Source organism: Euprymna scolopes, chromosome 36, assembly GCF_053919585.1.
Source record: "Euprymna scolopes isolate OS-2025 chromosome 36, ASM5391958v1, whole genome shotgun sequence".
Classification (NCBI taxonomy): Eukaryota; Metazoa; Mollusca; class Cephalopoda; order Sepiida; family Sepiolidae; genus Euprymna; species Euprymna scolopes.
In genome coordinates, this window is record NC_136517.1 from 45703873 (window position 1) to 45716834 (window position 12962).

Sequence of the window (12962 nt, forward strand, 5' to 3'; positions counted from 1 at the left end):
GCATATATTTTCTGTTCTTTATATATACCAATTATTTTTTTGATCAGAAGCTCGATGTTTGTTAAGATATAACAACAGAGCATATATAAATAGATAACATTTGATTCGAAAGTTCAAGATTTTATACATCTGGACAATCATTTTTTCCTTAAATGAAAACTTTGGTACCTTTTTATAGATTTGTTTTGTTCATGGAAGAACAATGGATATTCATAAGTCAATGTTGGATATTTCTTTAGGAAAAAAAAAAACCAGGAAACTGGTAGCTTTTCTTCATAAGGCTAAGTAGTAGCCCATAATAAATAGCGATAAAAAAAATAAATAAATAAAACTCTTACGACTGGAAATAGATGTAAGTTGTTTTGGATCTTTTTGGATTTTACCTGCTACATCCCTATGCATTTTTTTCTTTGGGAACTTTTTTTTTTCTGATGAGTCCACCGAGGAAATATCCAGTATTGAAGTACAAATATTAGTTGTTCCCCCCATGAATGAAGCAGATTTGTAAAAATGTGCCAAAGTTTTTATTTTGGAAAAAAAAATGATTGGTAAGATGAATAAAAGCCTTGGACTTTATAATCTAACAAAATTGTAATCTATCTATCTATCTATCTATCCTTCTTTTATTTGGAGGTTGTAGACCCATATGTTTTGTATGTGTCCCTTTTGTTTACCCTCCTAAAAGAAACCAATTGTGGTTGTCTTTGGGCGTGAACGTCAGCGCAGAAGCTACTGCTCCTTGTCCCCTGCTGACGATGATATTTGTTTTTCTGATCCAGATAATGAAGGTAGCTCGCAGTACCATTATGACAACACCGTCAACCCTACGGCCAGGAGAGGTAAGGCAACTAAGTATTGATCCTACCACGCATTTATTCAAAATGACTCAAAATAACCAGTCAGATTCTGTTATTTTGTGCCATATAAGATACTGTAGAAAAGAACTCTTTTTTTTTTCTTCTTTTTTTTTTTCCTCTGATGTAGGTCTAGGGATCAGAGTGATTCACTGATTTTTTTTTTTTTTTCGAAAAATGCATGCTATCACCCTAGCATGAAATTATTTATTTATTTATTTACTTTATTTCTTTTTTTCTTTAAACTTGTCTTGGAAAATTCTTTATTTCCAAACTTAGTAACAGATGGTAAGTTATTTCCATTTTTGCTTTCTGCAGGTGTCCGTAAAAGCTTTTATGATCAGTATTTGAAAGTCGTAATTGTTTTGCTATTACGTTTGTGACACGTTTATCTTTCAGTGTTGCTATCTATAAACAAATAATTACTTTGAGGTTGTGGAGTCGGAGTCGGAAGGTATCAGTGGTTCCCAACCTTTTACATGGCGCCACACTATTGAGTTTAAAAATTTTTTGCAGCATACCTATCACAAAATATAAATATTTTTTACTCGTAAAGCCTTTTTACAATAAAATAATAAAAAAAAAAAAAAATGATAATTCAGAATATCCTGTATTCAATATCTGACATAGAATAATAATGGTAAATGATAATACGACAGTTGTGCTTGGTGTTTCTTAACTACTGCTGCAATATGGAGGTGAATCTGAGAAAGACACACTCTTAACTCTTCTTCAAAATTTTAAAGTCTTTAACATTTTTTAAATTTTATTGGCCCCCCAACAAAAGGAGGGTGGACCTGTAAATTTACATTTGTCCGTTCGTCTGTCCGTACTTTTCTCAATAACTATGCCTTGGAATTTTTTGAAATTTTGCACAAACATTAAACTAGTAAAAAAAGTAACAAAACGGATTTTCGGGGAAAACTCTGGTTGTCCCCTTAGGGGGGTGCCTTTCAGGTTAAAATGGCTAAAATTGACACTTTTGTGCTTATTAAAAAATTGATGGCTTGGATTTGTATAAAACTTTCTGAAAAGTTGTAATTAACTGATTTCTATATAATTATGTTTGTCTATACTTCGCGATAACTCTTGGGTGTGCCCCAGGTGCTCTTTTAGGGCCAATAAAAACACTCCATTTTTTAGACTATTTTACCATATTTGTCCAAAATTTTCTGTGTATGTCTTTTTAGCAGTTTTGCATGGTACTGAACTCAAATTTAAATATGTTAAGGCCTTGGGGACTTTTGGGGCTTAATTGGGGAAGGGGGGGGGGCAAATGATGGACTTAGTCATTTCTTTTTTAGTTTAGTGCAGAACTCAAATTTACATATGTTAAGGCCTAAAACTGCACGGTTTGCTCATTTTCACCAGGATTTGATGTCTCCTGGGGACCGTTGGGGCTAAATGGGGAGGGGGAGGGTAATGCTGAACTTAGTCATTTTTTTTTTAATGTTTTTTAGGTAAGAAAATCCCAGTTCACATAGCTACGAAATTGAGCACTGCAATAAAATTTGGATGGCTTTTTTACTTGTTGAATATTCTTTCATAACAGAGATTGAAAAGAGCGTTCAATGGCAGTTGTGCGTACTTCAATTTGAGACCACAATCACTAGAAAAACTTTCTAATTCTTTATCTTCACATAACTCAAAATTGGAAAGGTTGATGACTGCTGAATCTAGTCATGTCATTATGATTAAGAAATTAAATGTCTTTATTAAACAAAACGAAATTAAATTGCTTCTAGCTATCATCTCTTTGTGGCGCACCAGTAATCATTCTGCAGCACAGTGGTTGGGAACCACTAGGTTAAACCCTCCCAAAAATTCCAACTCTGACTCCTAGGATTACAAACTATATGACTCTTTATTTTAAAATGTTTCACTATTCAGATCTTGGATTCTTTAGAGAGATAGCACTAAAAAAAAAAAAAATCTTCTAATCTTTATTCAACTGAAAATATTCTAACAACGTTTAATCATTTTAACACCTGTTTTATCCAATTTTCTTTGTCTTTCCAATGGATTTGTTTTCTTATCTCTCACAATTTCCAGACTCTTTAGCAATAAAATTACAGTGATAAATTTTATCTAAAGACCAGGAACAACCTTTTTATATTAAAATTAGCTGTATCTATTTGGTGTTGTTGCAAGAATTCATGTAAGACAGACAACAGCAATATTTTATTTTTAATCTGATGTTTTCATAAATGAGCAATCAATAAAATTGTTCTTTATATGACTTTTTGCCTCTAGAAACCCACCCAATAAATGTCATAGTAACATTTATTGGGTGGGTTTCTACCAGTATTTTATTTAATTTTCTATTTTTGAGCGATTGTCTCAAAGATGTGACCCTATCATGTCCATTTTTTCTTGTTCTCTAGTAACGCTCGATGCTACTTGTTTTTCGAACTGAATAAACGCTTTAAAATAAATTAAATAACTAAAAACTTATCCAGATAGGTAGAAAAGTAACTTATCTTGCCTTTGATAAGATTTGTTATAGTTTTTTATTGTTTTGTTTTTTTACCACTTTTCATTTTTATTATTTATTGTAATGAATGTCCAACATCTTGTGCTCTCTTTTTTTTACGTGGCTTAGCAATAAGGTTAAATATCCGTTATAGGTATAAACTGAAAATGGCCTTTTTTCTCCTTTTCCTCTTCATTACTGACTGACTGACTTTCCCTTTTCACTTATTGGCGTGTCTTGTTCGTATGGCTTCCCAGAAATAACTGATTTTCTTGAAAACGTCATGTCATCATCCAACTTCTGTTTTGTCTACGGAGTTTGACTTCTGCCCCCCACCACTGGCTTCAACTTTACATCACCCATCTCAGGGTACAATTCTGTTTACAGATAAAGGTTATCCTGACATGCACTAAAGGTGACCCTTGTCAAAATTCACACTAGCTAACTTAATCGCTACTGACATAAGGTCTTTAATATGTAACATGACGCCTAATATTTTTAAGAGTTCAAGTTGACTCTGACTCTTTTGAAGACCTACAACTCCATCCAACTCTGACTCTGAAACTATTTTTATATGTAACAACCTAATTACCAAGATATTTAGAAAAGCAAGATACATACGTTTACTTGTTTAATATTTACATAAGAAAAAAAATTAAAAAGTTAATGTTTTTTTTTTTGTTTTTTGTTTTTTTTTTTACTTTTATAAATCTCAAGTTTTTTATTGTTGCGGTTGGTTATAAATGACAAACAGAAATAAAATTCGACCTTTTTACAAGGTAGTCACCACTTATCAAGACCCAGAAGCCACTCGAGGATAAGGGTTAATGAGTGAACACCGTGATAGGACCGCTGTGAGAAGGTAGGCTCTCTCTACCATGCTAGAAAACTACTAACACCTGAAAGTATCCTGTACCTCTATAAGGCCACCATTCACCCATGTATGGAGTATTGTTGTCATATTTGGGTTGGTGCACCTGCTACTAGTTTCTCGCTCCTAGACAAGGTTCAAAAGAGAGTAGCCAATCTGATAGGTCCTGAACTGTCATCTAAGCTTCAGCCTCTGTCCTATCAACAAAATGTTGCATCCCTCTACCTGTTCTGCAAGTATTTTAATGGTAAATGCTCTGACGAACTGCAAGCACTTGTGCCCCCCCCCAACGTAAACACCCTCAACAAACCCGACAGGTAGCTAAATCCCATCCCTACACAGCAGAGAATCCCTAGATGTAAAAGAGCTTTCTACTCCAGCAGTTTCTTCCCCAGAACCGTTAGACTTTGGAATTCTCTTCTGGGTTCCTGCTTCCCCAACTGTACTGACATGCAAAAGTTCAAGTATAACGTGAACCGACATCTTGCTACCCAACTCCCTACATAGTACCCCAGTAGCTGTTGCCCCTGATAGTAGCCCTCTACACCAAAGTGGCAATGTGCCTTGTTTGGAGGGGGGGGGGTGTAATAAAAAAAAATTTTTTAGTGGGAATTGATTATTTACAAGGACGGCTCAACAAGAATTTGTTTACGTTGGACTTGAAAACGATCATGTTATAGTCAGCTAGGAAGCAACCCCGTGGTATTGTATTTCATAGATGAGCAGCTCTAGGAAAGAAGCTTTGCTCATTTAGTTTTAGGTACAGACAGAGAGTAAAGGTAAATGTTGATGATGGTTGGAGCTAAACGAGTGTTTGCCGTGAGTGTTTTACGTGTGGAGACCAAACACCTGCCATGAAGCAACTTTGGTGTAACAAAGATATATGATGAATTTTTTAACCTGCCAAGCAAGCGTGTTACCAGCAAATATAGTTTTGATTTAGTGATTACTAGTTGGGCTACCCAACGTTAACTGGGGTCATTAAAAAAAAAAAAAACAGAATAGGAGATGTTAAATAATATGTGTAACATTTGTGCTTCCAAAGTACTACTAAAACCAATCCATCTCTGCTCTAGAAGAGAAATGTCTGTTTTTTATACAATCTCACTTTTTGCTTACTATCTGCTCTATGCAGGATATTGAGCACTAGAATTGTACACATGCGCAGACAACACACACTAATTAAAACACAATGAAATTTACTCTCTGTCTGTCTGTCTGTCTGTCTGTCTGTCTGTCTGTCTCTCTCTCTCTCTCTCTCTCTCTCTCTCTCTCTCTCTCTCTCTCTCTCTCTCTCCCAATTATTGTCATTTCTACCCCATGGAAAAAATTATTTTTTCAAAATGTTAAATGTTATACATTTTTCTATCTTTCTCTCTTTCTACCACCGGTTTTGCCCTCCTTCCCAAACTCCTCTTTCTCCTCCACCCATCCTATTCCTCTATAGCTGGACATACACACACACACACACACACACACACACACACACACACACACACACAACTCTCCTTTATATAATAGACTAGTGGGGGTGCCCGGCATTGCCCGGGTGTTTGTAGAGCAAAAAAAAAAAAAGTGGTAGCAAGCAGGCAGGCTCGAACCTGCGACATGAATTCGGAAAAGAAAGTGAAAGAAAACATATCTTACAGCTACACCATGACATGAGTGGAAGTGTAAAGCATTCAAATTTAGCAATGTCAACCATTACGCCATAGCGGATAGCAAAATGAATGAGAAATCTGGCTGTAGGCCAGTTAAGCTTTCTGCTATATTTGTTTCCCCACAATATTGGGGAAAATCAGCTCCCCTCAAAAAGGGGGTACTCTGGCAGTGTCCAAATGAATAGCAATTGTCTGATATGAAGGGTTTCCCCCCACATTGATCAAAATTACCTTCAAGACGTCCCAGCCCAGAAGGCCAGGCAGGTGGCTTTGCTTCGATCAGTTTCGCTTTATTCATACAAGAAAGTATAAACAAACACTGGAAATCAGGGATTGTTTTTAAAACTCAAGCAAAATAAAGATAAAGATGACGTCCATTCACATATCGGAGATATTATGATCTAGGAAGTATGCGAAAACTTCTCTATAAATATAACCGACGCGAGATGTTAATTTTTTTCATTAAAAATATTTTTATTTATTTTTTTGTTGTTAAAAATAAAAATTTTATTTTTTATCATTAAAAATAGATATTTATAAAAAAAAATTTGTAAATGAATATTTTATTTTGGAAAAATAAATATTTTAATTTTTTTATATAAATATTTTAATTTTTTTTTTGAAAAATAAATATTCTAATTTTTTTTTTTAAATGAATACGTTAATTTTTTGCTGTCATTAAATATAAATATGTAATCACTATATGACAAGTAATAGTTAATTTATAATAAAATGTCCGTTTTAAAAACCAATATACAAGTATCAGGAAGTTTCATCGGATGTCCTGCTCACTTTCTTTTTCTTGTCATGTATGTTGTGCATTGTGGCTTCACGTTTTCTTACATTGAGAAATATAGACATTGTGTTATTTATTTCCCTTTTACGGCAGGAAGATGTGATACAAGGGTTGGAAAATGGGATTGAAGAGGATAAGCATTCTGGCCTGCAAAAAATGCCTGGGCAGACTTGTCGTCATTCCCCAGTAGGCGCACCTCAGGCCATTAGTAATAAACTAACCCTTTCTCAAAAAGAGAAAGCAAAACTTGGGATGGGTGTATTAATCTTGGTTAAGACTGTTTAGTTATCTCCCCTTGCATATAGTTAAAAGAAAGTCTTTTTAGAGTGATGTCTTCTTGACTGTTGTTGTTGTTGTAGTAGTTTCCTTTGATAAGATGGCGGTTTGGCTGAGATTGGGTGTTTGAGGAAGGAGTACATTAACAGAGTGGATCTCTTAGAACTGCATCTGCCTAGTAACATACCACAATGGCAAGAGTAGTCTATTCATATTTTGCATTCTTCTGACTACTGTTATTATCTTGAGTGTTATTTTCACAACGTTTCAATCAATGTAACCTCCAACCTCCTTCAGGTGTATCTTGCACAAGGACCCATGGAATAGTGGATAAAGTATGTAGTACAATTCAGTTGTAAAGTTGCACTCCTCTTGGGTTTGAAGGTTCAATCCTCAGTGCGGTAACACTTAAAATACAATTGCAAATTATTTGGGACTTCTACCTAGACATGACTAACTGAACAAGAGCATACTACCCCTGTGGATCAAATAAAGGGTTCCATTCAAAATTCCATACAGATTCCTGAATTTGATAGAAAAATTCTTGAGTTTGACAAGATACACCTGAAGCTGGTCGGAAGTTACATCTGATGAAAATGATGGCTAGTTTGAAAATTAAGTCTTAATGGTGAAATGCTTTGAAAAAGACAAATTTTGACGAAAGTTCAGATTTTAAAAAAATAAATAATTTTATTTTTAAAAAATCATATTATGGTTTGTAAATTTTTAAAAAATATCATTCGAATACTGTTTCAAAACTTCATTAATAAATTATGGTTAAAACTGTAAAATAATTTTTTACATATTAAAATGAAAAATGAAAATCATTTTTTTCTGAGACTTTAAATAGAACACACCCTAATCATAGAAGACTGTAATATGTCTTTTCTTTTCTCGTTTTGATGGTAATGTTAAATCCATGGGTGATCGCCTTAAAAGAGAAAATTGAACGTCCAATCTTATTGGTGATTGTATCAAATTCAATTCTAGTTGATGTATGGCACGTGGTTGGCGCATGAAATTTGATTAGGAGCTAGTCACATTTTTTGAAAGCATTATTTCATAAAGTTCAAATGACAACCTCTTAAAACCAAGTAACACTGTAATTCTTTTTAATATTATTAATTTTTTTCATTAAGACTTTTGGTAGAATCCACCCTAATCATAGAAGAGTATGTAATATGTGATTTTTTTTTTCATTTTGAAAAAAGTAATAATTTTACAGCATGATCCTATTTTCAAAAGTTTTCATTTTAACTAGTAATGGGACGATTCCAATATTTTTCCCGATTCCAATACAATTACCAATTCTGTATTAAATTCCCAATTACGATACAATTACAGAGTCCGATTCTGATTCTTTATAAATCTCTAAGTATTCAACTATAACGTTATTATTTTTCATGATTACTGTAAAAACACACGTTAAACATGTGGATATTTTCTTGAATGTAAAAATACACTTGTGGGGAGATGATCTATCGATTTTAGTTTTACTGGTAGTTTAAAATCAATAGATTTTCACCATTTTATCTTTACTATCAGCAGTAGAAGAGTTTGCTTTAAACAAAATCAAATAAAAAGGCCAATTAGAAGAATCGGTTTTTTTTTTGGTTTTTTTTGGGACATCAAAAAATAGGCAAAAAATTTTTTTTTTTATTCTGAAATTGTAATTAATTGTCCCAACACTAATTTTAACCTTACAAAATAATGCTTTCAAAATTTTATAAGGATTACAATTTTCAAATTTAATCATTTTCCAATGTAAATTTGACAATTTAAATTTTGGTTAGATTTATTAATTAATTAATACAGTACTTTTTGTGTTTAATATGTTGTTACTGCTAACAGAGACTCTATATATCTTTTCTAACAATATTTTGAATGAGAAAACAAGAAAAAAAATATGTTCAGATGATTGCCAATTCAAACCAGTTTTCTCTTTTATCCCCCCCCCCTCTTTCCCTTCCTCCTGTCTTCCTGCCTAATTAATTTTCAACAAAGTGGCATATACGGCATCTTATAATCATGTCAGTTCACCCACTGGAATCAGTTGTGAACCCTTTAAGTAAAAAAAATATAGATTAATCTAGGTACAAAAACGTCATAAGAGGATGAGAGTGAAGGACAGGGCAATGTTGGCACTGTTCGTACATCCTTCTTTAACTCCTTCCCAGATTTTCTGGAGATATCTTGTAGTTTGATTGGAGTGGGATTGTCGAAGTGGGGGGTACAGGAAAGGCATGCAGTATCTAAACAAACTATTTAGGTTAATGGATGAGTAAAAGTTAAATGAAAGAAATCGGAAAAATGCATTCTTCATTTGGTAAGGTTATATACCTTTACCAATTTATTAGAGAAAATGACTTTATAGCCAGTTTAGCTTCTAAAGTTATGGCACCTGGTATACTCTGAAACTGTCACTCATTTAATTACTGATTAGGCTCAATGCTAGTGGAATAGCTTCTCTCCTTGGACGGTTTACCTTTGGAATTACCTCCCTGTTCCCTGTTTCTCCAACTTTAACAAGATGCAGAAATCTAAGTGTGATGTGAACAAAAAAAAAAAAAATCTTGCTGCACAACTCCCCGCTTAAGATACCCAGTATAAATCTGGTCCCTAATCACAGTAATTTCTTGCATCTCAATGACAATATGCTTTGCTTTGAATGGAATCAAAATTATTAAAAGCAAACACATTTCAAGCCATCTTGTTTTAACATCTTTGTTTCCAGTCCTGTGATGGTCTCAAAGGTTAACCACCTCTCCCTGTATCCTTAATTCCCTAATAATTACTAGTGGACATATCCATCAATATTTAACATTCCGCCATTGGTTAAAATCTTATTGAGAGAATTCTTTTTCTGCATGCTTACAGCCTTCATTAGCTTAACCACAAAAAAATATTTTTTTAATTATTTTCTGTAGTTTCTAATTAATCAGGAAAATTTTGTTTTCAGTTCTTTAGTTGTTTGTTTTACTTTTGCTTTATCGTATTATTTGGATTCTTTCAGACTACTGTTCTCATCTTGAGTGTTATTTTCACAACGTTTCGGTTGATGTAGCATCCAACCTTTTCAGGTGCATCTTGCTGACCTCAAGAAACTTTCTGTCAAACTCTGGAATCTGCACAGAACTTCAAATGGAACCCTTTATTCAATCTTGATGGGGGTAACATGTTCTCATTCGGTCAGCCATATCTGAGTAGAAAGGATCCTAAGTAATTCACAATCCTATTTTAAATGTCACCTGCACTGAAGATTGAATTTTCAACTGAATTTTACTAAGTACTTTATCCACTACACTCCGGGTCCTTGCAGACAATGAGATGTACAATTTTACTATTTGTTATTATATATCACTATTTGTTACTACATATTATTATCATATATATATATATATATATATATATATATATATATATAATCATTACTATAATTATTTACAATATACACTAGTGTCTCATCATTTTGGGAATCATCAGTGCAGGAAGTTACGATCGTAGCTGGTCGGGATATTCAAATCCGGCCACGAACCATCTCTGACTCCATTAGCAAGGAAAAAGCACACAGTCAATGTTAACCGCAAGAAATACAGTTAAAGTTAACATTTCTATAAAGCATAAATGTCGAGACGGCTAGAGTGATCTTATGATTATAACATTATAATCTGCACATTGACCAACTTTAATTTAAACTTGAGTGCTCAACAATAAGAACTGAGTTCTTAAAGAAGCTGACATAATTATTTTTAATACCTACAGACACTAGTGTTTCATCCTTATATATCTGGTTCGCGTCTCCCGGCCGGCGGTAATTGTAACACCCTACACTGATGATTCTCGAAAGGATGAAACACTAGTGTCTGTAGATATTTAATAATTATTATAGTAAATAATTATGTCAGCCCCTTTAAGAAACTCATTTCTTAGCGTTGAGCACTTTACAGTTGATATAAAGTCAGTCACTTTAGCTCGCATGCGAAGATCATGACACATATATAGATATTGTTGTGGAGACGCCCGCTAATTAACATAGGCAGCTGAGTGAGATATATAAAGGTATCAATCACCAATACCGGAGGAGTCCGGCAATGACCGCCAAATAGGCAAGACGCCTATGCTGCCTCCAGTAAGACATGCAACATGCCACCTGCCGAAATATCTCCAACTGAAGTATATCTGAAGACATGTAAATATGTATATAATTTTTCTTCCTAATATATTATTGTATACCTTTACTTTCGTGTTCTTAATTATTTGTGCAGACACAACAGATATGATAAACATGCTTTAAAATTTGCATACATTATTAAACCAATCATTAGATCACTCTGATAGACGTTAAAAACATTTAAAAATAAATGTTTAAATTTCAACAATATTTCTCGCAGTTGACGGTGGCTGTGTGGATTTTGGTCCTTGCTAATGGAGTCAGAGATGGCTTCGTTGCCGGGTTCGAATCTCCCAACCAGCGGTAACTGTGACACCCTGCACTGATGATTTCTGAAAGGATGAAACACTAGTGTCTGTAGGTATTTAATAATCATATATTGTTGTTGTTTTTTGTGGGTTGGGGGGGTATTTTTTGCATAGGGGAAACTTGCTTTTTATTCTTTCTAGTTTCACATTTTCTGTTTCTTGTTTAGGTTTTTCTTAGAAAGCATCCAATCTTCTATATTTGCGATTGATTTTAATTTTTTCTTACAACCAATCTTCATTTGCTTTTAATTGTTATGCTATTTTGTTGCAATGAAAAAAACACAAGAGCATAATACTTGTATTCAGCTTGAATGCTTTTGTATGAACATAAATCACTATTTATAGTAATACATCAATAAAAATGGATTTGTATAACCATCCCAGCATCCCTTGCACTGTTCACTTTGTCCCAAATGCATGTGCCATTGGTCCTTCTTCTTCATCTTATTATTCTGACTGTGTTGATTCTAGTATTGTTGATTATGAAACACAGTTTAAAATTTGTGAACATTATTAAACCAATCAGACACATATATAGATATGATATACAAGACTTGTTAAACATAGATGTGTGTGTATGTGTGTGTGATTGGGGTCTCATCAATAGTGTCTAGATCTAAATTCCTGTCTCTCAAGTCAAGCATCCCAGTTAAAACTAACTCCATTGTTTGCCCCTTCTGACTCGAAATTTCTCATCTTTCTTCAATGCCTAATGCCTCTCAAATATATCTACTCTCAACTGGAAATCCTAGATGTCCGATTGTCTCTGTTATTTTACTGGAAACTTTCAAATTCTCTATCCTGATCTCCCTCCCCTCTGGCTAGCTACTCATAGTGTCATTTGGTCTGCAGAAGACAATGGATCTGTCACTTTCATATTATCTTTTATTTCCGAGCTATTTTCTCCCAGCGGTCCTGGTTCTGGTTGTTGGGAAGTCTATAGTATCATAGATTTGTGTTTAGTAAATAGTTTCATGTAAATAATTTCTTGTGTACATCCAGTAGCGAGGTCCTAATTTGGGAGCTGGGTGGGGAGAAGTAACTCTCATTATGATCATATAAAGTACAATAATATTCCTGCAATACTAAAAAGTAATGTATGACCATAAATATAGTACACATCCTAAATCTGACACATAGATGAATGTTACTTGATTTGAATAATCGCATTCTGTATTTAAGATTTCCAATATAAATTATTCAAATTACACTAATCTGATTTGCATATATTGAAAGTGTATTGAATATGCAAGAATATTCGTATGAATAAGGTGTCTCTTATCAATAGTTTATTATATACAGCATAATTACGTTGACACACTGGCTCCTGCTGGATCACCGAAGTTAAGCAATGTTAAACCTGGTCAGTACTAAGTGGATGACCATTTAGGATTTCCGGATGCTGTATGTGCTTTCTGCTTATCTCTGCATTGTTTCCAATCGTTCTGGACTTCTCCTTGCCACTAGACTCAAATAGTTTCGATTCAGGAGAGGTGTGGTTGAGGATTGTGCAACCCTTACCTCACAATTACATGTGCCGTTTCCCCTACAG

The 12962-nt window shown here is 33.9% G+C and overlaps 1 protein-coding gene across 36 annotated transcripts in view; it reads left to right on the top strand.

Moving 5' to 3' along the window:
• Window positions 1–12962, top strand: part of LOC145260441 (serine/threonine-protein kinase BRSK2-like) — a 685204-nt gene that overhangs the window by 612220 nt on the left and 60022 nt on the right. For 24 of the 36 annotated variants that reach the window (XM_080118482.1, XM_080118488.1, XM_080118486.1 and 21 more), the window contains one exon: window positions 780–839. The exons of the other annotated variants lie outside the window; for them this stretch is intronic. In XM_080118482.1, coding sequence (XP_079974608.1) covers window positions 780–839 — 60 coding nt within the window. The remainder of the gene's footprint in view (window positions 1–779; window positions 840–12962) is intronic. 36 annotated transcript variants of the gene reach the window in all.